General features: G+C 50.5%; 1 protein-coding gene across 1 annotated transcript in view; it reads left to right on the top strand.

Moving 5' to 3' along the window:
• Positions 1-6089: 6089 nt before the first annotated feature.
• Mgmt (O-6-methylguanine-DNA methyltransferase) overlaps positions 6090-26748 on the top strand; it is a 205407-nt gene continuing 184748 nt past the window's right edge. Inside the window, exon 1 of the mRNA XM_090346826.1 lies at positions 6090-6173. Coding sequence (XP_090202952.1) covers positions 6101-6173 — 73 coding nt within the window. The 5' untranslated portion in view covers positions 6090-6100. The remainder of the gene's footprint in view (positions 6174-26748) is intronic.

Here is a 26748-nt window from a genome sequence, read left to right as displayed (position 1 = left end):
CTTGTCCAGGGGCTCCTTGGGGGTCACCTGCCTCTCTGGGGCCCTGACATGGCTGACATGGAATGAGGATGTGGCTCAAGTGTAACCAGCCCTCTCTATCAGCAAAAGAAAAGTAAACAACAGCCCTGGAGCTGCGTGGCCCGACTTTGTGCTCCGGCTGGAAGAGGTTCCTTTCTGAATAACCATCCATCTATCCAAGCAAGAGCTCTGATGGGAGTTTTGTCATATGCAAAGATACAGTACAGCTTGCAGGAAAAGGCTACAAACGTCCCCTCTGAGGCTCAGTAAATGCCAGTTCTCAGTCTCCAGCTCCAACACATCGATAAGGCAGTAAATTGGGGAGAAAATGATTCTAATGCCTCGATGCAATCTTGGCTAGCCATGCAACTACTCTGTTTCTCATTCATAAAACCATGATATGGATATTACTCAACTTGTGTAGCTATTGTGGGATCCAAGAAGGTGATGGGCATAAGAATTTAGCTCAGGGCTTTCTGCTAAGCAAGCCATCAATAATTCCCAATTCTTGTTCAATGCTATGAGTTCTAGCTTTCTAGTTCCTTAGTAATTTAACAAGTCTCCAATAAGTGTGTTAATAGATTAATTCCTAAGGAAAAAAGCCCAAGTTCAGACTTGGCAATATGTGGCTCGGCCTTGAGGGCTGAGGAAGGCAACCCCGGGCTGACATCCTGAGCAGCCGTCAAATTGTCTCACCGTCCAGCCTCATGAGACAGGTCTCCTGTCAACACGTGGTGGGTTGCTCCACTACAATTGCATTCATCCAGACATAGCCCTCTCTACTGGCACTGCTCCCCAGGGGCAAGTCATGAGACCTGAATGTCCTATCCTCACCACCACTTCCTTCCACGACCGGCACACTGCTGCTGGATGAGTGGCTAGAATGATCAAAGACAGCGTGGAAGGATGAGAAGAGAGGGTGAGAAGAGAGGGTGAGAAGAGAGGGTGAGCCGGAGAACCCAGCCTCTGTGGTACCCTACCTCGCCACAGTCCTAACTCAGCATCCCTTCCACGTCCTCCTTGATCACACCTCTCCTGGCTGGCGGGGACTCTCCCACACCTTTGGCTAGTGCAGTTGGCACTCAGTAAGCCACCATCATCTATGATGAGCCAATCGACCTCTTCCCTGAGGATTTTTTTCCTCCCAGCGAGAGGTAGGAAGGAGCTTTGTTTCACTGCTAGGGACAAGAGCTGAAAGGATGCGGTTACCCTGGATTCGTGGGTGGAGAAACTTGGTCTGGAGCTGGAGGAGGGGAACAGGGGAAGCTCAGTGGTGGGCAGAGAGAGAATGAGCTCCACTGATGATGCCTCGGGCCTCCCCAGCTGTCCGAGTGCCCCTGTAATCAAAGCCCTGGCTGGACTGCTTGGGGATGGGCTTCACTGAAGAGATGGCCCCACATGGCCCTTTCCGAAAAGCAGCTACACTCAACCCACATAACCATGGACTGAGGAGGGCTTCATATCTGGAGGCTGCTGGTTAGATCAAGGGGCTCTTCTTGGACCTCTCCACCTCCATTCCTGAGGCTACTGCTGTGGGCTGCCTCACCTCGGGACCACCAGATGACTGACATCTGCACCCCCCCTCCCGCTGCTGTTCTGTGTGCGGGGGGCCATCACCTTCTCCGATCCCCAGGTACTGGGGCATCACTGGTTCTTCTGAGGTCCACATGTTGGGGTCTGACACAGAGCTCTTGGCAGGGCTATCTGTCCCAATTCTCATTTGTAGCTTCCCAGTAAGAAGTGAATGATGACAAATCACAATCTCAGCATCAAAATCCCCATGCTTCCTGCTTTAATTTCCAAGTCACAAAATAACAGGCCCTTCTGGCTCATCCCAGAAGGCTGGGGAGGGGCTCACTTCCTCCCGCTGCCAGACGCAGCCCCTCAGTACTTCACACCACTTACAAGAGGCTGCCCAAACTGCCAACAACGTGTTACAAACAAAACCCTTCCCGAAAATGGACCAGAAACACTTTCTAATGAGTGCAGGAGCTGGTTTCTAAAGGGCCAACATCTAACAAAATTCCCAGTTCCGAGTGCTTGACACTCAGTAGTAGCCCCAGGCAGGTTGGAAAGTGTCTCCCAAATGTTCCTATGGGCAGAAGCGGCTCTCCGAGTTAATTTATCCAAATACTGCTGAAGAGCCCTATCTTGCTGGCTGATGTATAGCAGATGCGTTCCCTGGCTGCTCAGTTCTCTAAAGGGAGCACAGTTGGGAAGGAAGAGCTATAGGGTTTGGGATGGTCTTTTGTCTGACAATTACGGGGCAACAGCATCTGGACTTCACAAATAATGGCAGTCCCGCGTGCATGGTGTTTCTCCCTGTCCCCGCTCCCTCCATGCCGGCCGGACCTCCCGGCTTGCCAGGGGTCTGGTGTGGGCGGGAAGGGCTGCGAAGGCACTGATGACCCAGGCCAGCACACAGTTGCAGCAACGGTCCCACTGGACACCCCTTGGCCCCAGCTCACTTCACCACTCCACACGGCGCACCCTGTACACAAGTCTGTACACAAGTCTAACGGTGAACTCGAAGGGCTGCCACCTCCAGGCCTCATGCCAAGCACACCACTAAAGGCGGTCTCCCAGTCTTGTGACTCTTTGGACTGTCTTATGCAGGCACATCCTTCCTGCCTGCCTGCCCTGGCCCTACAATAGCGTGAAGTGGGTTCAGATCTCAGGGGAAGTTCACAGGGGCTCCTGGCATCAGGGTCTTCAGCCTCTCTGAAGGCCTTTGAGGCCTGTGGTGCAACCCCCTCACCCTGAGTACAGACACAGCCCACAGCGCATCGCTCCCGGCCCTTCTTCTGGGCCATGTGCTTATTATACTTCCTGGTGCAATGGCAGCCTGGTATCTTCTGCCATAGGGAGAACTAGCTGGGTGTCAATAGGGACAGTGTGTTCCCTATCCCAGGGGCCCCTCCTCATTCCAGGCTTTCTGCTCCAGAATGCCTTGTATTCTCCAAGTCTCACCCAGCCAGAGGCACTGACTTGTGCTTGGCTCCAGCCTATACGAGAATGCTAGGCCTAAGAAAATCGATTGTGTTAATGGGGAAGCTCTCCACTGGAGACACTTGCTGACAAGCAAATCACATGTAAAACGCTGAAGCGGGTGCGCTCTGCTGTGTTCCTCTTGTTACACGACCACAGCACGTTTGTCCAGAGTTTGGGGCTTTCAAATGACATAAGGTTTTATGTGATCGTTACAAAAATCCCTTCATCTCCCAAAGGTGGGGTAGTGAGGATTACTTTTGACTACTGAAGACAGCTCTGTTGTAAATGGTCTGTATGTCACCAAGTAGTCTGGAGAGAGAGGCTTATCAAACAAATTTCTTGGGTTGCAAATCATTAGAAGCAATCACACATCACGTTCATTTGCTTAACCTGAAAGGTATCCATTTGGATGTTTAAAGAAACTATGCAAATTAACACTGTTCCTAGTGTCTACAAGAACTCTGGCTTATCTAAAGAAAATCCAGGGAACCCCCTGAGGAAGTCAGACAAGACTGGAGTTGAGTGCAACTTCCTGTGGTTTTTCTCACTTCTTTTTTTTTTTTTAAAGCCCAGAGAAGAATAGGACATTGTTTGTTACTTCACAGAAGGAACGGCACCCTTCAGTCTAACACTGTCATCCTCCAGAAAAACCACCCTGATCAGTGAGCAACAGATGGGCTCTGAGGTCCTGGTCCCCCAGTTTTACCCTGTTTTCCTGACTCTTCCACCTCCCAGGCTACCTATGGGCTTTGGAGCCGCCCATGTTTCTTTAGTAACAGGAAGAGCATGGAATCGGACCAGGAAAGAATGCCAGGGAACTCTTGATGGAGGGAAAGTCAGGACTGGAACTGCCTCAGGAGCAGGGAGTATGGACCTTAGTTGTGCTTGTGGAGCCCCGGGAGTCAATTCCAGAAATCTTTGTCTTTGGTTGGGCCAGTCCTTGGTCATAGAAGTGACCTTCAGCTTGCTTCTCTTTGACGTTGACCATGCAGACCCTACAGGGTACTTATTTCTTGCCTAGTCCTTCCAGCAGGGACATGTCGACACACCAGCTCTGGAGGTTGGCACTGTGCTAGTTCTCTCCCACCCATCCCTCCCAGCAGTACAGAATGTACCTCAACAGCCTTGGGGGGAGTCAGACGTTAGCACAAGGTGGTCTCTGTGACCGCCTCCATCTTTCTGTTAATAATTCGATGAAATGGTTTGAATACAAGATGTGCACCACAGTCTTAGGGGTTTGTTTGCCAGATGATCGGATCCTGAGAGTTCTGACATTGCTGGGTTCATAATGTCATGGTATTATTGGCTAGTAGCAGAAAGTAAAAGTGGGGCCTGGCTAGAGGAAGTGTGCCTCTGGAGTGTGCCTAGGAAGATGTCCTTTCCTCTTCCTCTGCTTCCCATTGGCCCTCTGGGGAGCTGCTGCTTTGCTCTGCCCATGTGTCTTGACCAGATGTTTATCCCAATCACAGCCCAGAGACAACAGAGCCAAAAGCCTCTGAATCTGGAACTAAAATAAATGATTCTTCCCTTTCTTTTTCTTGTCTCGGCAATGAGAAGTCCAACTAATCTACTCAGGGATTCATATTAAAACACTATTTGGATGTTTTTAAGAGTAGGATTCATGTGTCAACTTTAATAAGAGCACATAGTCAGCACTCTGATGCAATCTTGATTTGTCTCCATTTTGGTTCTGTTTGAATCCCAGATTCAGTGGGATCTTATAACCACAGGTTCTAAGAGACCAGGTTTTAGTGCTATTACCAAGCAGTTGTGGTTACATGCACATCTCAAAATATAGTCTATCTGTGCACAGAAAAGAGTCTTACAGATCTCTTTTACAGCTGTGCAGGTAAGGATTAGAGAACTCGGGTGAATTTCCTAAAGCTTTTTAGTGCCCACGAGTTGGCCATCCTTTCTGCCACCTGAGTTTAAATGCGAAGGGCTGCCTGGGGATGGCGTTGGGAGGCTGTGCTTCCATCCACCAGAGCAAGAGCACCTTGGTATCCAGGGCCCAGGTCATGGTCCCCCAGCAGCTGTAGCAAGCCTGTCCCGGAGAAGTCACCGCGGGGCAGCGGACGGGTCATCCCACCGCAGAGAGCTGCCGTTCCGCTCTGGGCCCTTCGATCTCAGTATCAGGAGGCAGATTCTGAGCAGTCCCACCAGAGACTTGGAGGTAGGGGGCAGATGTGCGAAGACAACACACAGACCCCAGGGCTGCCGTGGCACGGTGCTGAGGACGGACCTGGACAGGCCCGGGACCCCCGGTACTCACACCGCCCCCAGCGCTGGGGCGCGCCGGCCTCCTCAGTCCCCAGACGTCCGGTCGTCTGGGCTGGTTTCCCGGGGTGCTGCGGTGAAGAACCCCACACGGGGCGGCCTCTCACCACGTGCCCTCACCCTGGCAGATGCCCGAGGTCTGCACTCAGGGCCTGGCAGCGCCAGAGGGGCTCTGAGGGCTCTAGAAAGGGAGCTGGCCCGGCCTCCTCGGGGTCCCTGAGCAGCAGGCCGGCCGGGCAGGACACACTCCTAGGAGACGCCTCCGGGGACTGACAGCCTTGCACCTCGCTCGCAGCCCCGTCTCCAAGTGAGGTCACCTCCCCAGGTGGGTCCGCGCGGCCCTCCTGGCCTGCCGCCGGTGCCCGGCCTGGCGGAGGCCGGCCCGGGGCCTGACTCGGTCCGCACGACCTGTTCAGCACGCGGCCGTGCTCTCAGGCGCCGGTAAACTGAGGCAGGGAGCGGGGGGGGGGAGGACCGTGGAGGGCTGAGCTCTGGGCTGGCGGGGCGGGGCGGGGCGGGGCCAAGGAACCAGGCCTGGAAAGAGCCAGCGGCGGCCCAGTGAGCCTGCGCAGAACGGAAGCCAGGAGCCGCACACTGAGCATGCGCGCACCGCTTGGCGCCCGCCCAGCGCTCTCAGCGGTGCTTCCGGCAGCTTGGAGCTCCACCTCCGACAGGTCCCGCCCCAAGCCCCTAGACCACGCCCCCACCGCGTCCTTTGCCGCCGCCCCCAGCGTCTTCGGGGGCCTAGCTCCGCCCCCGGCCTCGGCCCCACCCCGCCCCCGCCCCGCCCCCGGCCACGCCCCCCGGCCGGTGCATGCCCGGCGTCTCTCCCAGCCAGCCCTGGGTCCCGCGCACAGGTCCGGAAGTTCTGCGGGGCGTGCAGGCTGGTGAGTGTGTGGCTTCCTCCCTCGGCGCAGGGGGCGGCTCTGAGCACCCTCCCCTCTTAGACAGACCCCTGGGTGGCCCGGGGAGTCTCAGGCCCAGGACGAGTTCGGCTGCGTTGGCCTGGCCTCGGGTCCTGGCTGCCCCTCCACACCTCCAGACCCCCCCGCAGGACCCAGGAGTGGGTGCTGCCGGGCTCCCCCTCTCCGCCCCTCTGGGACCAGCGCTGGCAGGCCCCTGCAGCCCCTGCCCAGGCCCTCCCCCTGGGCCCTGGCGTGGGCCCTGTGCAGAGCCCCGCCAGCTCCACAGGAGGGGAGGGCAAGGCCAGGCCTCCATTCATCAGGGGCTGGTATTTGTATACATTACGCCTAATTGCGTCCATAAACACTTAAGTAAACAAGTGGAGTTGGAGAGCCATTTGCACTCGACACCATAATTCCCAAGTCGGACATAATACAGTAGAGTAATTTCTAAACTAGGCATTGCTCCCTCCGAGTTCACCGTTTCCTGAGATCTCAGGATGGTTTCTGCTGTCAGTTGTCTCAGCCCACTAACTGGCTTTCTGTCCTGGAAAGCAAGATTTGTGTATGTGTGCTCCCTGCTTGCCTGGTTGCATCCACGGAAGGTACGGGGATGCAGCTTGATGCAAAGACAGATCATAGCAGGGTGTTGAGCTGTTGCATGTCAAGAGCTGAGAGTTAGACTGCTTGTTTAAAAGGAAGCTGTGGAGATAGACCCTCCGTCCTCCTCTTCATCTTCCTTGGTGCTGAGAGGTATAATTGGGAGATGAATTGGTTACTCGGATGGATTTTTAAATGGCCCGGACACTAAGGAGTGGCTTAGGCCGTCTTGAAGTTCTTGAGAACTTGGAAGAAAACTGTTAGGGGTGCAGCGGTTGACAGGACGGTGGGAATTGGCTTTTGGGGGGATATCTGCCAGGACCCTGAGCCTGCAAGTGGCAGCAGAGACTGGACCTATGCGTTTAGGGTTTCCTCTCTTCTTGCATTCCCCATCTTGACCTGGAATTTCAGAATAGAGGTGTGTTTTATAATCTGGGCCATAGGATAGGGCCTGAGGTATACTGAGGAGTCCTTTTAGGTTGGAGGAAGAAGGCCGGTCCTGGGGCTTGAACTCTAGGCCTGGGCACTGTCTCTGAGCTCCTTTTGCTTGATGCCAGTGCTCTACCACCTGAGTTACAACTTCACTTCCAGCTTTTTCTGTGATTACTTGGAGCTAAGAGCTTCATGGACTTTTTCTGCTTGGGCTTCCTTGAACTGTGATCCTCAGATCTGTCTTGAGAGTAGCTAGGATTACAAGTGCGACTCACTGGTGCCCGGTGGGAGTTTCTCAATGTAAATATTTCTTTCATTGGGAAAAAAATCTGAACTGCAATAACTGAATTTAACCCAAGGAAGGTTTCATTGTTAGCTAGGTAAAAAGAAATAAATCCCTAGATACACATTGGTTATCAGTTCAGTCTTGTTCAGCTGTTAAGATGCTGGATACTCTCTTTCTCTGGTTCTCTCTCTGGTTCTTGGGACTCTACCTGCCTTTCCTCACTGGACTTGGCCTTCTCCAAGGGTCTTAGGTAGGACCTCCTCGTGTGACCCTCATGTAGCTGATGGGTGCTGGGGAGACCTCAAAAGAGCTTGCCTCCATCCTTTGTTGGAAACCAAATCACTTTTCTCTACATTTGCTAATAAAGCAAACAAAATCATCATCGTTTTTCTTCCCTTGCAGAGGGCAACTATTTAGGAGCTAGTGGTTTTGACCATCAAGACTCTTTAACTGTCCCGTTGGAATTCATGCCCTCAAGATTTCAGTATGTTGTAGAAAACAAGGGAAGGCCGACAGGGTTGTCTGAGTTCTCTTTCCCTCTGATCATCATTTGTGACTGTGTCACAAGTTCCTTTGCTTGGGATCTCTCCATCCCTCATAAGCTCAGTGTCCGTTGGCATCACTGGATGTGAGAAATGCACTGCACATTCCTAACCCCTGCAGTGCACCAGAGTCCATGGTTTGTCTTGTCTGTGCCCTCAGAGCGGCCTACTTCATGTCACTCATCCAGGGAAAGAGCCAAAGTCAAAGCTCAGGGCGCAGTGTCTAGCCTAGGCCTGGTCCTGGCACACATTGTGATGTAGAGAAATCACAACCAGGACTGTGCGAAATCCAGGCTTGTCTGTGCTCAGTTTCTTCTCATACTCTGCCCTGACCTTACGCCACAGCCTTGCCTGTATAAAGACCACCGCTGGGGGGGATGTGAAGACTTGGACTGCCAGCCCTAGGCCTTTGATTTCTCGCCGGGTCTCTGGTCACTAAAGAGGATGCACAGAGTTCCAGGTTCTGAGAGGCCTAAGAAGAGCTGCTGCCACAGCCTTTCCACACACTGTGCTTTCAGGAGTCAGTAGCTGTCCATAACCGCGAAAGAGTCGGCCTCTTCCAGATTATTATTTAACTAAAACCTAAAGGTTTTCAGATCAGAGACAGAAACCATACAGTGCACTGGGCAAACACGGGCTCCTGTCAGCCTGCTCAGAGACACTTGTGATAAACAAGCCAGCACAGCCCAAGAGCCCTGCTCTTGTCTGAAGTAAAGTAAAAGTGAAAGGTGAGGTGGCTGTGGGGTGTGTGTGTGTGTGTGTGTGTGTGTGTGTGTTGCAAAAGGCTGACACTCTCTTGGCTGACATGACCGATTTTCCCATTCTGTTTGCTGTACCCTGTCCTGGGCATAAGTAGATAGGAATTAGAAGCTCACTTTTATAGTCTAACTACTACCTGGTATGTTTTTTGGCATTTGAGTAGTAGTTGCATCTCTGTTGACCATGGAAATCATGGAAAACAACAGCAAAGGGCAGTCAGTCATAAAGCCTTTTCTGTCATCAGGAAAATCATATCACAAAAGTGTACAATGTAACAAGTGATTTCCTTTTCATAACTGCAAAATGATTTGTCTGAAGGTGGTTTGTCTTAACCCTTGAGGGAATCAAAGTGGCTTTGTCAGCTGTGGCTCACGTGTCAAGAGGCCACAGACTGGGTCGTGGCCAGTGGCCAGGCCTCCCTGCAGTGAGGCCACCCTATGATGCCATTCTCAAGTCTGTCCACTAAATAAACAGCCTCCCCCGAAACTCAGACAAGCAGTTGACAGCGTTGGCCTCATGTTGCCTGTTGAAACTTGGTTTTTATGCCCCGAGTAGTTTTTCATGGCCGCAGAGTGGGAGTGTTTCCGAGGATCTGTGTACCCTCTGCCTGAGCTGGGGTTCGCTCATTCAGCCCATTAATTCTATCCACGCATCCCCACGTAGCTGTTCAGTTTGCCATCCTGTGTGGATGTGTGTAACCATGAGAGCAGTCAATTCCCACAGTGTCCACACCACTGCTTCTAAGATTTTTGTGCTCAACTAATTTCTTTCGTATAACACATGTGCAGTCAGCATGGCACCCGGTACAGGCCCCGTGGCCCATTCCCCAAAGTCTGAGGTGACACTGAATGCAGAGCCCACCAATGGCGTGGCTCGTAAAAGCAGGTACTTGTTAAATCTATTTGTTTTTATTATAGACATCGATCTGCCAGTTGCAATAATGCATTTATGGACATTTTTTTTTTCTGCAAGCACAGCGCTAGTGGCAGTTTTTACTGATAAATTGAGTCATATGGATAGTAGTTTAGAAAACTCTTACCTTATTGACAGAGTGGGCGACCTCAGCACTGATTTTAGAGTTGGAAAAGAGAGGGAATGAGTCTCAAGGCAGAGGAGGAGATGGGACATAGATGTGGAGATGTAATAAACGAGGGGTGGTTATTTCTCATTTGTTTGTAAACTTTTTAGCTGTTTTACTGCCCAGCCCAGAGGAGGCTGGGTAGGGAGCCAGGAGAGCTCTCTACCTGTGTTTGTCAGCTGCTAAGGTGTACCCCCAGACTGAGGAGGCTCCAGCAAGTGGGATGCACCCACTCTTGGGCTCATTGCTCCCTGAGCGTAGTGGAGTCTTCATGGGCTGCAGTAGAGGATCCTGTACCATAGGAGGCTGGAGCTGGCTGGGGTCAGACCGGCCCCAGGCAGGTCTTAGGGCCTTTGACGCAAATGTAGATCAGAGCCCAGAGACTTCATTTCTTCAGACTTTCTGGAGGGTTCCGGCAGTCCCAACCCCTATAACGCTTGAGCCCGTCATGAATTCTGTAGGGTAAGGCACAGGAAATGCCTTGCATCCTTCCAGGTCAGCCCAGCACCTTCCAGCTGGACCTGCAGCCACCGTTGCTTGACATTGTCGGCCCAGATGGTTCTGTATGCATCTCTGTAATCCCTTAGAGACAGGCTAGGCTCTTCAAATGCAAACCCAATCGATGAGCTCGTGACTTTGGAGTTTTGTTTTAGTGGTTAAGACAAAAGATGCACGTGTCACCAAAACCTTGACATTCAGTTTTGTTTTGTTTTTTAAATTTAAAGATTTTTTTTGTTTTTAATGTGTTGTACAGAGGAGAGACCACTTCACAAGTTAGATAATGCATAAAATTTTTCCTTTTTATGGACAGTGTCACCTTCGCTTTACCCCAGTGTCCGTCTCCTGTCCTTGAACACAAGTTACGTAGTTCATTGTCCACACGGCACATATTGAATAGCGTGATTGCTATTTATTATTATTATTATTATTATTTTTACCACCATGCCTTGATGCCTCTAAAAGGTGGGGAGGGCAAGAAGGCACTTAGAGTTTTTGTGAGGGAAAAGCCAGGGCACAGATACACACACTTGTGAACTTGGTTAAGTGTGAAAAGCCTGCCTCCAGGTCGGTGGCAGTGTGCAGGCGCTGAGCACCACACCGAGGACAGGTCGTGCGTGGTGGGCTGCTGTGGGTAGTGCAGGGCTGCTCCTCTCTCCTGTTGGCAGGTGTTTTGCCACCTGTGCAGCTCCACACAGAGTGGGACAGTCCAGGGCCATTGTCAGGGAGCCAGAAGCAGGTGGGGAACATTCCAAGACTCCCCTGGGCTTTCCCAGGTCTCTGTGGCCCAGAGACCCTGGCCTGGTTAATGTCAGGGCATTTGCGGGCAGTTTGGGTGGTTCCCTGAGTGGCTGAGCGATGGGTACATGGGTATGTTTGGGGCCGTGTGCAAGCCATGCAGTTTAAGCAGTGCGGGGGGTGGGGGTGGCCATGAAGGAAGCCACAGCAGTGGGCAACGAGTCCTTGGGGCCCAGTGCCAGGCATGCATTTGTGCCTAGGGCCCTTGGGGCCATCAGTGCGTTTTGTCAAGTTCACTTTGGCAATCTGTTGGCCAGATGCGGAGAAAAGGAAGATTGGTACAGGGCCTGGAAGAGGGGACAGGCTGGGGAGGTCCTGGGTATGGTGAGTGGAGGGAGAGGAAGGCAACCACATTCGGAGGAGCTTGCTCACTGAGAAAGAAGCAGCAGTTCCTGTATATGCTTTCTGTGTGGACTTGGGGCAGGTAGAGATGGCTTCCTGGCTCTGGAAGGGTCCCCAGCCCCTCTACCTTGCCTGGAGCGTGGGCTTCCAGGCAAGAGATTGCCTGATTGGAACTGTTCATTCAGGCAGGACTGTCAGCAGGAAGCCTGCTCATTAACAGGCACCTGGCCCCCAGCCTGCACCCCACAGGGGCACCTGTACTTCGTACAGCAGCCATGGAATCTTTAAAATCACACCATCAAGTTTCAGGCATACAGTCACATCAGAATGCAAATTAAAAATAAAGTGTGTGTTTTCCTCCCCTGAAGACCATGGGAGATTCTAGCAATTCAAGCTGGCATGCTTGAGCGTGTCTCTGTGGGAGCCTTTGGTGTCCCGGTGGCAGCGGGTACTCTCTGAGGACACGGGGCACCCCTCCCCCCAGCTTTGGGCCCTGCCGTAGCCTGATTTCGGTTGCTGTAATGAAAGTCCTGGAGATGGAGTAACAGGTAAAGAAAGGTTTCTCTTGGCTTACGGTGCTGAACTGTAAGTCCAAGGTCAGTGTTGTATCGAGGACTTTCTAGGGGAGCCCAGACCAGTCGGTCCCTATGGAGGAGGGAAAGGGAGGCTGACTCCCTGGAAAAGCAGTCTGTTTCCAAGGCCCCAGACCTTCCTACCGAGCTCTGCCTCAAGGCCTGCAGAGCAGAGCTGAGGAGCTGAGGTGCTGCACAAGAAACTCAGAGGATACCCCAGCCACAGCGGGCTTGCCCAGGGCTTTGTCTGCTCTGCTCCTGGTGTGGGGCGGTGCTTCCTGAAGGGTGTGTGTTTCAGATGCCGAGGGAAGGGGCCTGGAAGATAGTGGCTGACAGAGAATTTGGGCTTTGTTGGGTAATGTCGTTAGTGGTTGGGGATCTGAGGTGACAAGGGAGGAAAGATTCGCTTTGTTTCCCAGTTTCGTAGGCGACAGCCCATGGTTTGCTGGCTCCACTCTTTCTGGGCCATGGTGACCTAGAATGGCCTGGTGGAAGGCATGAGGGTACAGAGCTTCTTATTCCATGACAGACAAGAAGTGGAAGGGCTGCTGGGGGCGGGGGGGGGGAGGAAGAGCTCGCTGGGACTGAGTAGGGATGCAGCATGGCCTTAGAGGCTGACTTCCTCTCAGTTGTGCCATCATGTATACATCCATCATCTTGTGTGTCTGCTGATGAGATCAGAGACCTCAGGAACCAATCACCACTCACTGGCTGGTCCTAGCAGCTGGGGACCAAACTCAACACAAGAGCCTGCTCTTCATTCATATCCAAACCACAGCAGTGTGGAAGGCAGGCCCCTATGAGTAGTTAGGGGTAGGTAGATATTAGAGATAAAAGATGAGAAGCTCAGGGAGAGCTGGGGAGATTCCCAGGAAAAGAACAGTATCTGAGGGGTCCTGGATGATACCACAGGGGAGTGTGTATGCGCGTGCGTGTGTGTGCGCGCACGTGTGTGTGCGCATGTGTGTGTGTGCGCATTGGGAGGACAGACAGAAGGACCCAGCCTGGGGTCGCATTGGGAGGACAGACAGGAGGACCCCGCCTGGGGTCTCAGTGAAAGGGGAGGGGCATTAAGGCCAGCAGGCATCACAGGCCTGGATGGTTCTCTGGTGTTTAAAGCCAGAGCTTGGAGAAGTTCTTAGAAATGGATCTTCAGAGTCACAGTGTTCTGAGATTGTCATCTAGTTAAAACAATGCCAGCATTGATGGCTTGGTGTGTGTTGGATGACAGGGAATCAAATGAGAAAGCGTGTCACGTCCTTAGCACAGCGGTGATGGGCACTGTGATGGGGTATGCCGCCGTTCTTATTAGTAAGGCTTTTAGCACTCAAGGGGAAGTTTCTAGAGTAATGGGCAAAGCAAAGAAATGATATATTTCCAAAAGTTACTGAATTTAGCCAGCTATCCCAAGAAAACCCTTGTGTACTATTCTTTATTGTGCAGAAAAATTTGTTTCTGTCACCATTGTGTTAGCATCAGATTAAGCTGTCGAGGCAGATGGATGTGGGGTGTTGTGCTGATTAACGCATTCCCTCTGCCTCCTCCAGCTGCCAGTTTCTGGGCTGAGCGGGGCTGAGGACTGGTGGGTGCTGGGAGAAACCAAGTCCCCTTGGGTCAAATCAGGGAGGCCCGCAGAGGCTGCTCCCATGACTCGACATCTGGTATTTCTTGCCCAAACTTACATAGAAGAGTGGGTTTACAGACAGATTAGATTAACCTCCAAGTTCTCATTATTTACCCCGTGGCCATATGTGACCACCACTATGGTCTTCTGCCCAGCAAGAGGACTGTGTTGTAAAGGATGTCTCCAGATTCAGAGATCATGCTTCCGGCGTCTGTATTTGGCCAGTGGCTCTTGTAGAAGGTGGCTGGGTGACATGAGGCCATAGCAGATTAGATCCCAATCTCACTGGATAGGCCAGGAATGGAGAGCCGGTTACCCACAAGAGGACACAGAGGGGTGGGGGGGGGGGATGGCTTCTGATTACAGGATGGGAGCCCTCCTCAGAAATGGGAGCAGCCTCAGTTTCCCTGTGAGCCTTAGAGCTGTGCAGAGGTCAATCCATGTGCATCATTTAAGCCTCCATTGTGGTCTTGTGCTCTGGCAGCCCAGGCTGAGCCAGACCCAGGCAAAATGAAGACTAAAACTCACTGGGGTCGTCTGCAAAGGTGGAGTTTGGAGGTGAAGGTCCCTGATGAGGTGATACTGGGAGTCTGTTCTAGTCGGGTCCCTGGCATGCCCCTCGGGGTCACAGAAAACAGGGAGAGCCGATCCCATCTCATCACAGCAGCCCCAGGGCTGCAACAAAGCTGCAGCCGGCAGTGATGGGAGCTCCGGAGCCCGTGACTGGCAGGGCGCCCGCAGCATGAGGGAGGAGAGCTGCCGGGCTGTCAGCACAGACTCGTGGTGCCCGGAGACGGCAGCAGGCAGCACGTGGTCACCTGCGTTTCATGCAGACCATCCGGGGGGGAGGCTGTAAGCTCCACGTCTGCCCGCCTTGCTAGTGCATGCTGTAGGGTGTAGATCTGCACACTGCATCAGAACTGTGGATTTTTTTTTGCCAGTCCCGGGGCTTGAACTCAGGGCCTGGGCACTGTCCTTGGGCAGTTTTTGCTCAAGGTCATAGCCCTGCCACTTGAGCCACAGCGCCATTTCCGGCTTTTTCCATGGGTGTGGTACCAAGGAACCGAACCCAGGGCTTCATGCATGCTAGGCAAGCACTCTACCACTGGGCCAAACGCTCTGCGGATGGTTTTAGACTGGTTGCACAGGAAAACTTAGAATATCCTGGCCTCTCGGCCCCAGGGTATGTGCTCATGGCCCTCAGCGTCAGTGGCCCCAGTGTGACCAGGAGAAAGGTCTCTCTGGTTGTCAGCCAGTGTCCTAGGCTGGGAAGAGCACTGAGCTGTGTGTGTGCTGCTATTACTTCTTAGAACATGTGTGTGGATTTATTTGTTAGCAGCTCTATTTGTTGTTTAATTCCACAGTAAGGGTCTCTAAGAATATGATTAACCTCGAGGGTCATCTTATGATGTAATTATTAATGATTGATTCTATTTATCCTCAGAATCAATAAGGGTAGCATAATAGTCTGGCAGGTAGTTGGGTCTGATTTCTTACATTTCATAAACACAACGTCATGACAATATTCATATCGGTTTATTACTCAGAACGTGTTTGGTGTATCTGAAGTATATGATTAGTTTTAAATACTTACCGTGGCATGTAAAGTTCCTCACATAACTTATGTTAATGTGCAAACAGTGTTAGAGTCTCCTGCCACTAATAGTTAGGGTGGGGAAGTATAGTAATTGATCTTCCTGGGAGTGTGGTAATGTAAAAAAACAATCTGGGCTGTTGGAGGTGTATTTTATGAGTGTGCATTGGGCCTTTGGGATGGTATATTGAAAACCCAATTGTACAGTTACCATGGGAACCCAATCTTGACCAAAAATCTAATGTATTTTAAATGTTTTCGTATGGAATCGTATTCCTGTGCTGCTGTGCCATGTCAGAGGATTTGGGGTTTGTTTTGCCTCCTTGTGCCCTCAACTTGGGCAGACATAGTAGGACGTCGACGGAAGAACTTAAGTGGCAGACTTCTAGCGAGTTCTTCCTATGTTTGAGGGGGTTTGTGCAGCTTGGTGGTTGAGGCGGGGGTAGTGGGAAGACTTTGTAGAGGCTGGAGTCTCCATCTCCTATGACAGCCGATGAGACGCTGCAGTTGTGGAGCCGTGGAGATGGCAGGCCGGCTTCCAAGCCAGGCATCCTTCTGTGGGCTGTTCTCAGCTCTTGTGTGTGCTCTTATCGCTTGTTGGGGTCACATGCGGTGGTCTTGAGATGCGTGTCCTGGCCTTCTCTTGGGGACCGGAGGCCAAGGATGCTCAGTTCTCTATATAAAGAGGCACAGGCTTTGCCTATAAATCCCTAAGACTTCAAATCATCTCTAGGTTACGAATAATACCTAATAATATGTGTTGTGCGAATATCAGGAAATGATGTGAAGATATGTGTACATGTTTCATACAGGACTGTTTTCTTCTAAAAAATGCTCAGTTAACAGTGAGTTAGGTCATAAATGTAAAGATAGACCCAACTGTGTTGCTACTCAGTGCATTCAAAATTAACATTGTAAGCCTGGTATAGTGGCTTGGTGTGTAACTCACATGCCTTATAATATATTTATAGTATATATAAATATATATACATGTATATTTATATAAAACAAAACAGTAAAACTTGCACCAAAATTTCCTGAGTGCAAGTCTGCTGGTGTACAGAATGTTCTGCTTATCTTTTTTTTTTTTGCCCCCATCTTGGGGCTTGAACTCTGGGCCTAGATGTTGTACCCAAGATTCTTTTGCTCAAGGCTACATTCTACCACTTGAGTCACAGCACCACTTCTGACTTTTTAAAGTATTTTATTGGAGATAAGAATCTCACAGACTTCCCTTCTCAGGGCTGGCTTTAAACTATGATTCTCAGAGCTTAGCCTTCTAAGTATCAGGGATTATAGACAAGAGCCACCAGTGTCTGGTTATTTTTGCTTTTTGGAAAGACTTATTTCACCTGCACTCTTGAAAAGACACCACTGAGTAAGGAATTCTGGATCTACCATTCTAGATGTTCCATTGTGGTCTGATATGCATAACTTCTGAGGAACAGTTTGCTGTCCCTCTTAAACCCATTTCATCTTATGAAATTCTCTCTGCAGCTCCCCCCTGTCCAGCCACCTTTAAAGATTTTTTTCTTGATCCCTTATTTTTGGTTGTTGGCCTTGGTATAGTTGACTTTGTTTCTTCTGTTTGGGTATACTGAGCATCTTGCATGTATTAATGTAGGTTTTTCATCAGTGCATTTATTGTATCTTCAGATCCTTCTTCTGTCTGGGATGCTTGTTCACTTTGAGTAGCTTGAAGCTCTCTCTGCCTCCCTGATGTTTTTGTGTTCCATTCTCTAAATGTAATGGCTAGTTTCACAATTGTATGCTTTCATTGTAACTTTTTTCCTTTTACTATATATAATATAGTAAGATTATACAATATAGTAATATATATATAATATGTTAATCACATGAGGTGTTTTTCTTTAAATAGTTTATTTTCACCCTTATAAGGTTGATATATAGTGTTTTTATATTTGCCTTTTCTCTCCTTTTTGTGTTTGGTTCTTGAAATTTTTTCCCCTGGTTTTAGATTATACTTCCTTGCTTCTTTGTGTGTTCATTTTTCACTGGATACCTGACATTGGTAATTTTGTTGTGTGCTATTGTTGAATTTGTAATAATGAGTTTTATACTGAATGTTCTGGTGCTGTGAGTTGAAAGAATGTATGCCTTGTCAGAGCTTGCTTTTGTACTTTCCTAGGTTGGTTCTGATACAGGGTGTAGTCTGTGGAAACATTAGCCTGAGTGTTGAGGTGAATAGGTATATACAATATGCATATTTGTCTGTGTATGTAGATGTATGTATATAGATGTGTATGTATATATATTTATATATATGTGTATATATACATATATACTATTCTTACATGGTTCACCTGGAAATATTTTGGTTCAGTGTACTGTAGCTTTGTTGAGCCCAACTCCATTGTAAGCTGAAGAACACCTGCATATGAAATAAAGCAGCTCTGCAGTCTTTGCCTGGCGAGGACACAGGCTCTTCTCAGCCTGATCACGGGCGGTGCTCACTGCCCGCTAGACTGCAGCCTAGGATGCGGGCAGAGGCTCTCCTGATGCCCACAGCTTTCCATATGAGGGTCCTTCCTCTCTGCTCATGGACGCCCAGATTCTTGGCTTCTTCTTCTTCTGGTCCTTACCTTGCTCTTTTGCTTTGATGTGGCCCATGGCCTAGTGCTTCACCTTGCTTTCTCACGCCCTCAGGGAGCCTGGTTCCGGCTGCCTATTGTTTTTAGAAGACACTGTTTTTGTCGTATATTTTAGCTGTTTGGTTTCTGCCCTTCCATCCTGGCTAGGAGTGTAAACTACCCCTGGAATTTTTAATGTAATCGTGGGAAGCGAGGGTATGCCCGTTGCATTGGGGTAGCACTGGCATTTCTCACTTGGCAGTCCTTTGAGACCACAAGGTTCTGGTGACAGGCACGCATGAAGTCCATGGACTGCCATCTGTGCAAGATGCTTTTTGTGGCTCTCACAAGTGACCTCATGAGAGAACATTTACGTCCCTCGTCTTCCTTGTAGAACTTGGTGCACTAGACAGCTTTGGGATCCAGTATTGCCATTTTTGCTGAAATAGATTAAAGAGATGAACTGATCAGTGTCGGATAAGGAGTGTGATGCTTCCAGCTCCATTGGGCATCACTATACCTCCAGTGTACCTCCTGTGTACCTTCCTGTGTTCCTCCTGTGTATCCTCCTGTGTACCTTCCAGTGTTCCTCCTGTGTATCCTCCTGTGTACCTCCTGTGTATCCTCCTGTGTATCCTCCTGTGTATCCTCCTGTGTACCTCCTGTGTATCCTCCTGTGTATCTTCCTGTGTATCCTCCTGTGTATCCTCCTGTGTACCTCCTGTGTATCCTCCTGTGTATCCTCCTGTGTATCCTCCTGTGTACCTCCTGTGTATCCTCCTGTGTAACCTCCTGTGTACCTCCTGTGTATCCTCCTGTGTATCCTCCTGTGTACCTCCTGTGTATCCTCCTGTGTATCCTCCTGTGTATCCTCCTGTGTTCCTCCTGTGTATCCTCCTGTGTATCCTCATGTGTTCCTCCTGTGTATCCTCCTGTGTATCCTCCTGTGTACCTCCTGTGTACCTCCTGTGTATCCACCAGTGTATCCTCCTGTGTACCTCCTGTGTAGCCTCCTGTGTATCATCCTGTGTACCTCCTGTGTATCCTCCTGTGTACCCTCCTGTGTACCCTCCTGTGTATCCTCCTGTGTATCCTCCTGTGTACCTCCTGTGTATCCTCCTGTGTATCCTCCTGTGTACCTCCTGTGTATCCTCCTGTGTACCTCCTGTGTATCCTCCTGTGTATCCTCCTGTGTACCTCCTGTGTACCTCCTGTGTATCCTCCTGTGTACCTCCTGTGTATCCTCCTGTGTACCTCCTGTGTATCCTCCTGTGTATCCTCCTGTGTATCCTCCTGTGTATCCTCCTGTGTATCCTCCTGTGTATCCTCCTGTGTACCTCCTGTGTATCCTCCTGTGTATCCTCCTGTGTACGTCCTGTGTATCCTCCTGTGTACCTCCTGTGTATCCTCCTGTGTATCCTCCTGTGTACCTCCTGTGTACCTCCTGTGTATCCTCCTGTGTACCTCCTGTGTATCCTCCTGTGTACCCTCCTGTGTATCCTCCTGTGTATCCTCCTGTGTATCCTACAGTGTATCCTCCTGTGTATCCTCCTGTGTTCCTCCTGTGTACCCTCCTGTGTACCTTCCTGTGTATCCTCCTGTGTACCTCCTGTGTATCCTCCTGTGTATCCTCCTGTGTATCCTCCTGTGTATCCTCCTGTGTACCCTCCTGTGTATCCTCCTGTGTACCCTCATGTGTATCCTCCTGTGTACCTCCTGTGTATCCTCCTGTGTATCCTCCTGTGTATCCTCCAGTGTATCCTCCTGTGTACCTCCTGTGTATCATCCTGTGTATCCTCCTGTGTACTTCCTGTGTATCCTCCTATGTACCTCCTGTGTATCCTCCTGTGTACCTCCTGTGTACCTCCTGTGTATCCTCCTGTGTATCCACCTATGTACCTCCTGTGTATCCTCCTGTGTATCCTCCTATGTACCTCCTGTGTATCCTCCTGTGTACCTCCTGTGTATCCTCCTGTGTATCCTCCTGTGTATGCTCCTGTGTATCCTCCTGTGAATCTCCTGTGTATCCTCCTGTGTATCCTCCTGTGTACCTCCTGTGTATCCTCCTGTGTACCTCCTGTGTATCCTCCTGTGTACCTCCTGTGTATCCTCCTGTGTATCCTCCAGTGTATCCTACTGTGTATCCTCCTGTATACCTCCTGTGTACCTCCTGTGTACCTCCTGTGTATCCTCCTGTGTATCCTCCTGTGTATCCTGCTGTGTACTCCTGTGTATTCTCCTGTGTACCTCCTGTGAATCCTCCTGTGTATCCTCCTGTGTACCTCCTGTGTACCTCCTGTGTACTCTCCTGTGTATCCTCCTGTGTACTTCCTGTGTATCATCCTGTGTATCATCCTGTGTATCCTCCTGTGTACCTCCTGTGTATCCTCCTGTGTATCCTCCTGTGTATCCTCCAGTGTACCTCCTGTGTATCCTACTATGTACCTCCTGTGTATCCTCCTGTGTATCCTCCTGTGTACCTCCTGTGTGTCCTCCTGTGTACCTCCTGTGTATCCTCCTGTGTATCCTCCTGTGTATCCTCCTGTGCATCCTCCTGTGTATCCTCCAGTGTATCCTCCTGTGTACCTCCTGTGTATCCTCCTGTGTACCTCCTGTGAACCTCCTGTGTATCCTCCTGTGTATCCTCCTGTGTACCTCCTGTGTACCCTCCTGTGTATCCTCCTGTGTATCCTCCAGTGTATCCTCCTGTGTACCTCCTGTGTATCCTCCTGTGCATCCTCCTGTGTATCCTCCTGTGTATCCTCCTGTGTACCTCCTGTGTATCCTCCTGTGTACCTCCTGTGTACCTCCTGTGTATCCTCCTGTGTACCTCCTGTGTATCCTCCAGTGTATCCTCCTGTGTACCTCCTGTGCATCCTCCTGTGCATCCTCCTGTGTATCCTCCTCTGTATCCTCCTGTGTACCTCCTGTGTTCCTCCTGTGTACCTCCTGTATACCTCCTGTGTATCCTCCTGTGTATCCTCCTGTGTATCCTCCAGTGTATCCTCCTGTGTACCTCCTGTGTATCCTCCTGTGTACCTCCTGTGTATCCTTCTGTGTACCTCCTGTGTATCCTCCTGTGTATCCTCCTGTGTATCCTCCTGTGTACCTCTTGTGTATCCTCCTGTGTACCTCCTGTGTACCCTCCTGTGTATCCTCCTCTGTACCTCCTGTGTATCCTCCTGTGTATCCTCCTGTGTACCCTCCTGTGTACTCTCCTGTGTATCCTCCTGTGTATCCTCCTGTGAACCTCCTGTGTATCCTCCTGTGTATCCTCCTATGTACCTCCTGTGTACCTCTTGTGTACCTCCTGTGTACCCTCCTGTGTATCCTCCTGTGTATCCTCCTGTGTACCTCCTGTGTATCCTCCGGTGTACCTCCTGTGTACCCTCCTGTGTACCTCCTGTGTACCTCCTGTGTATCCTCTTGTGTACCTCCTGTGTATCCTCTTGTGTACCTCCTGTGTACCCTCCTGTGTATCCTCCTGTGTACCTCCTGTGTACCTCCTGTGTATCCTCCTGTGTATCATCCTGTGTATCCTCCTGTGTACCTCCTGTGTATCCTCCTGTGTACCTCCTGTGTACCTCCTGTGTACTCTCCTGTGTATCCTCCTGTGTATCCTCCTGTGTACTTCCTGTGTATCCTCCTATGTACCTCCTGTGTATCCTCCTGTGCATCCTCCAGTGTATCCTCCTGTGTACCTCCTGTGTACCCTCCTGTGTACCCTCCTGTGTACCTCTTGTGTATCCTCCTGTGTTCCTCCTGTGTATCCTCCTGTGTATCCTCCTGTGTATCCTCCTGTGTATCCTCCTGTGTACTCTCCTGTGTACCTCCTGTGTATCCTCCTGTGTTCCTCCTGTGTATCCTCCTGTGTATCCTCCTGTGTATCCTCCTGTGTACCTCTTGTGTATCCTCCTGTGTACCTCCTGTGTACCCTCCTGTGTATCCTCCTCTGTACCTCCTGTGTATCCTCCTGTGTATCCTCCTGTGTACCCTCCTGTGTACTCTCCTGTGTATCCTCCTGTGTATCCTCCTGTGTATCCTCCTGTGTACCCTCCTGTGTATCCTCCTGTGTACCTCCTGTGTATCCTCCTGTGAACCTCCTGTGTATCCTCTTGTGTATCCTCCTGTGTACCCTCCTGTGTATACTCCTGTGTGCCTCCTGTGTACTCTCCTGTGTATCCTCCTGTGTATCCTGCTGTGTATCCTCTTGTGTACCTCCTGTGTATCCTCCTGTGTATCCTCCTGTGTACCTCCTGTGTATCCTCCTGTGTACCTCCTGTGTACCTCCTGTGTATCCTCCTGTGTATCTCCTGTGTATCTCCTGTGTATCCTCCTGTGTACCTCCTGTGTACCTCCTGTGTATCCTCCTGTGTATCCTCCTGTGTACCTCCTGTGTACTCTCCTGTGTATCCTCCTGTGTACCTCCTGTGTACTCTCCTGTGTATCCTCCTGTGTATCCTCCTGTGTTTCCTCCTGTTGCCTCCTGTGTATCCTCCTGTGTACCTCCTGTGTACCTCCTGTGTATCCTCCTGTGTATCCTCCTGTGTACCTCCTGTGTACCTCCTGTGTACCTCCTGCGTATCCTCCTGTGTATCTCCTGTGTATCTCCTGTGTATTCTCCTGTGTACCTCCTGTGTATCTCCTGTGTATCCTCCTGTGTATCCTCCTGTGTACCTCCTGTGTACTCTCCTGTGTATCCTCCTGTGTATCCTCCTGTGTGCCTCCTGTGTACTCTCCTGTGTATCCTCCTGTGTATCCTCCTGTGTATCCTCCTGTGTACCTCCTGTGTACCTCCTGTGTATCTCCTGTGTACCTCCTGTGTATCCTCCTGTGTACCTCCTTTGTGTCTCCTGTGTATCCTCCTGTGTACCTCCTGTGTACCTCCTGTGTATCCTCCTGTGTATCCTGCTGTGTACTCCTGTGTATCCTCCTGTGTACCTCCTGTGAATCCTCCTGTGTATCCTCCTGTGTACCTCCTGTGTACCTCCTGTGTACTCTCCTGTGTATCCTCCTGTGTATCCTCCTGTGTACTTCCTGTGTATCATCCTGTGTATCATCCTGTGTATCCTCCTGTGTACCTCCTGTGTATCCACCTGTGTATCCTCCTGTGTATCCTCCAGTGTATCCTCCTGTGTACCTCCTGTGTATGCTCCTATGTACCTCCTGTGTATCCTCCTGTGTACCTCCTGTGTGTCCTCCTGTGTACCTCCTGTGTATCCTCCAGTGTATCCTCCTGTGTACCTCCTGTGTATCCTCTTGTGTATCCTCCTGTGTACCTCCTGTGAACCTCCTGTGTATCCTCCTGTGTATCCTCCTGTGTACCCTCCTGTGTATCCTCCTGTGTATCCTCCAGTGTATCCTCCTGTGTACCTCCTGTGTATCCTCCTGTGCATCCTCCTGTGTATCCTCCTGTGTATCCTCCTGTGTACCTCCTGTGTATCCTCCTGTGTACCTCCTGTGTACCTCCTGTGTATCCTCCTGTGTACCTCCTGTGTATCCTCCAGTGTATCCTCCTGTGTACCTCCTGTGCATCCTCCTGTGCATGCTCCTGTGTATCCTCCTCTGTATCCTCCTGTGTACCTCCTGTGTACCTCCTGTGTATCCTCCTGTGTACCTCCTGTGTATCCTCCAGTGTATCCTCCTGTGTACCTCCTGTGCATCCTCCTGTGCATGCTCCTGTGTATCCTCCTCTGTATCCTCCTGTGTACCTCCTGTGTTCCTCCTGTGTACCTCCTGTATACCTCCTGTGTATCCTCCTGTGTATCCTCCTGTGTATCCTCCAGTGTATCCTCCTGTGTACCTCCTGTGTATCCTCCTGTGTACCTCCTGTGTATCCTCCTGTGTATCCTCCTGTGTACCTCCTGTGTATCCTCCTGTGTATCCTCCTGTGTACCTCCTGTGTATCCTCCTGTGTACCTCCTGTGTATCCTCCTGTGTATCCTCCTGTGTGCCTCCTGTGTGCCTCCTGTGTATCCTCCAGTGTACCCTCCTGTGTATCCTCCAGTGTATCCTCCTGTGTACCTCCTGTGTATCCTCCTGTGTATCCTCCTGTGTATCCTCCTGTGTACCTCCTGTGCATCCTCCAGTGTATCCTCCTGTGTATCCTCCTGTGTACCTCCTGTGTACCCTCCAGTGTATCCTCCTGTGTACCTCCTGTGTATCCTCCTGTGTATCCTCCTGTGTATCCTCCTGTGTACCTCCTGTGTTCCTCCTGTGTATCCTCCTGTGTACCTCCTGTGTACCTCCTGTGTACCTTCTGTATACCTCCTGTGTATCCTCCTGTATATCCTCCTGTGTATCCTCCTGTGTATCCTCCAGTGTATCCTCCTGTGTACCTCCTGTTTGTCCTCCTGTGTACCTCCTGTGTACCCTCCTGTGTATCCTCCTGTGTACCTCCTGTGTACCTCCTGTGTATCCTCCTGTGTACCTCCTGTGTACCTCCTGTGTATCCTCCTGTGTGCCTCCTGTGTACCCTCCTGTGTATCCTCCTGTGTACCTCCTGTGTATCCTCCTGTGTACCTCCTGTGTATCTTCCTGTGTACCTCCTGTGTATCGTCCTGTGTATCCTCCTGTGTTCCTCCTGTGTACCCTCCTGTGTATCCTCCTGTGTATCCTCCTGTGTATCCTCCTGTGTACCTCCTATGTACCTCCTGTGTATCCTCCTGTGTATCCTCCTGTGTACCTCCTGTGTATCTCCTGTGTATCCTCCTGTGTACCTCCTGTGTATCTCCTGTGTATCCTCCTGTGTATCTTCCTGTGTACCTCCTGTGTATCCTCCTGTGCATCCTCTTGTGTACCTCCTGTGTACCTCCTGTGTATCATCCTGTGTATCCTCCTGTGTACCTCCTGTGTACCCCCTGTGTATCCTCCTATGTACCTCCTGTGTATCCTCCTGTGTACCTCCTGTGTACATCCTGTGTATGCTCCTGTGTACCTCCTGTGTATCCTCCTGTGTACCTCCTGTGTTCCTCCTGTGTATCCTCCTGTGTATCCTCTTGTGTACCTCCCGTGTACCTCCTGTGTACCTCCTGTGTATCCTCCTATGTACCTCCTGTGTATGCTCCTGTGTACCTCCTGTGTATCCTCCTGTGTACCCTCTTGTGTACCTTCTGTGTACCTCCTGTGACCCCCTGTGTACTCCCTGTGTACTCTCCTGTGTACGTCCTGTGTACCCCCTTCGTACCCCCTGTGTACCCCTTGTGTACCCCTTGTGTACCCTCCTGTGTAGCCCCTTGGTACATAGTCCGTCCCTGCCCAATTGAGGTGAGGAATTTGCCAGTGAGTCCTAGGTCACGTTTTTCGGTGGTGTCAGTAGAATGTCATGGACTTTTGGCTAAAGTAATGACATGCCTGTTTTTTTTTTCTACCATGTCCCAATCCCTTTGACTCCGTCCCTTGCTCTTGTTGAGTCTGGAATGCGTGTTCTCATGGGGCATCCTCACTGCAGCCCACCATTGCCACCTTTTCACATTGTCCAAGACAGGACCCAAAGGAAGAGGTGTGAGTCTTCCTGCTAGCCCTCACTTCCCTGGGATCGTGTTGCAGAGGGGCTGATAGTTGGTGTTGCAGTCTTTGCTCCTGGCTGCCTCCTGGAGTGAGGCCCTGCATGCTCAGGTACCTGGTGCAGTGGCACAGGCATACTGACACACTCGAAGGGCAAGAACAACTGTGTCCCGCAGGAACTTATCACAGTGTTGGCCCAGCTTGCCGGTGTTTCCAGAGGCTTCAGGTGAACAGCTAGCTGACTAACAGTGTGAGGACCAGATCTTTCTCAGTAGTGCTGCATGTCTGTAAGGGGGAGTAAAATGGGAGATGTCTGAGCTTACAAAGTTTTGGATGCTATGAACTTTAAAGAACATCTTCATATAATGTAGCTGCTCTAGGGTCAGACATGCAGTGATTGGGAAGACCAAGTTGTTTCTCACTTGTTTCCTATGCTGGTATGGGTGCCTGAATTCAGGGCCTGAGTGCTATTGCTTTGCGTTTTGACTCAAGGCTAGTACTCTACAAGTTGATACACAGCTCCCCTTCCAGCTTTTTGCTGGTTAATGGGAGACAGGTTTCTAGCATGGATGGTTTTGACCCATAATCCTCAGATCTCAGCCTCCTGAATAGCCAGTGCCTAGCTGACTAACTTTTGAAAGGGAATCTGAGCATAGTATTTACCCTCTAGGAAAAGTATTTATTCCTATTTTATCTGCTTTTTAACATTGATGAGGTTATGTTAAACTTTTATTTTATGAAATTTTTGCTTCAGTGCTTTGGTTTTCTGTATTTTCTTCTATTTTTTTCTTTTCTCTTCCTCACTTTCTCTCTCTACCCTCACTTTTACTCTTCCCTCCCTCTCTCCTCATTATGTGTTGTTTGAGGCTTACCAAAGGACTCCTGTCTTACAACTTAGAAGTGGCTGTTGCCCCCTTGGCCTACCACTATCTGGAGACCGTCATATCACCCGTCTCTGTCCTGCTCTCTTGGCCAGCTCTGAACTTCTCCATTCATCTGGTCCTGGCCTTATCACTACTCTAAAATTCGTACTTACCATTCTGCTGCCCTGTGAATGTGCATCCATTTGCTCCACACCTTCTTGTTTCTCTACAAGGAGTCATTTAGTGTTGTTCCAAAGTGGGAATCGTGTTGTGTAACTGAGACCCGTCCCTCTGTGGGAAATATTTTTTTTCTGCTTTTCATCTAAGTTGCTGTGTTTGGCCAGAGCCCATTCGTTCTGTACAGAATGGCACTTCCTTGTATGTCTTCTCCATGGTCTGGTGATATACTTTCTTACTCCCTTGTCAGGGGGCCTTAGCTGCCAGCACACACGTCTAACCATGTCTCCTCAATGTG

Source organism: Megascapheus bottae, chromosome 15, assembly GCF_031878675.1.
Source record: "Megascapheus bottae isolate mThoBot1 chromosome 15, mThoBot2.hap1, whole genome shotgun sequence".
NCBI lineage: Eukaryota > Metazoa > Chordata > Mammalia > Rodentia > Geomyidae > Megascapheus > Megascapheus bottae.
The sequence above is the reverse complement of the archived record's forward strand: the minus strand, read 5'-3'. Positions and strand labels throughout refer to the sequence as shown.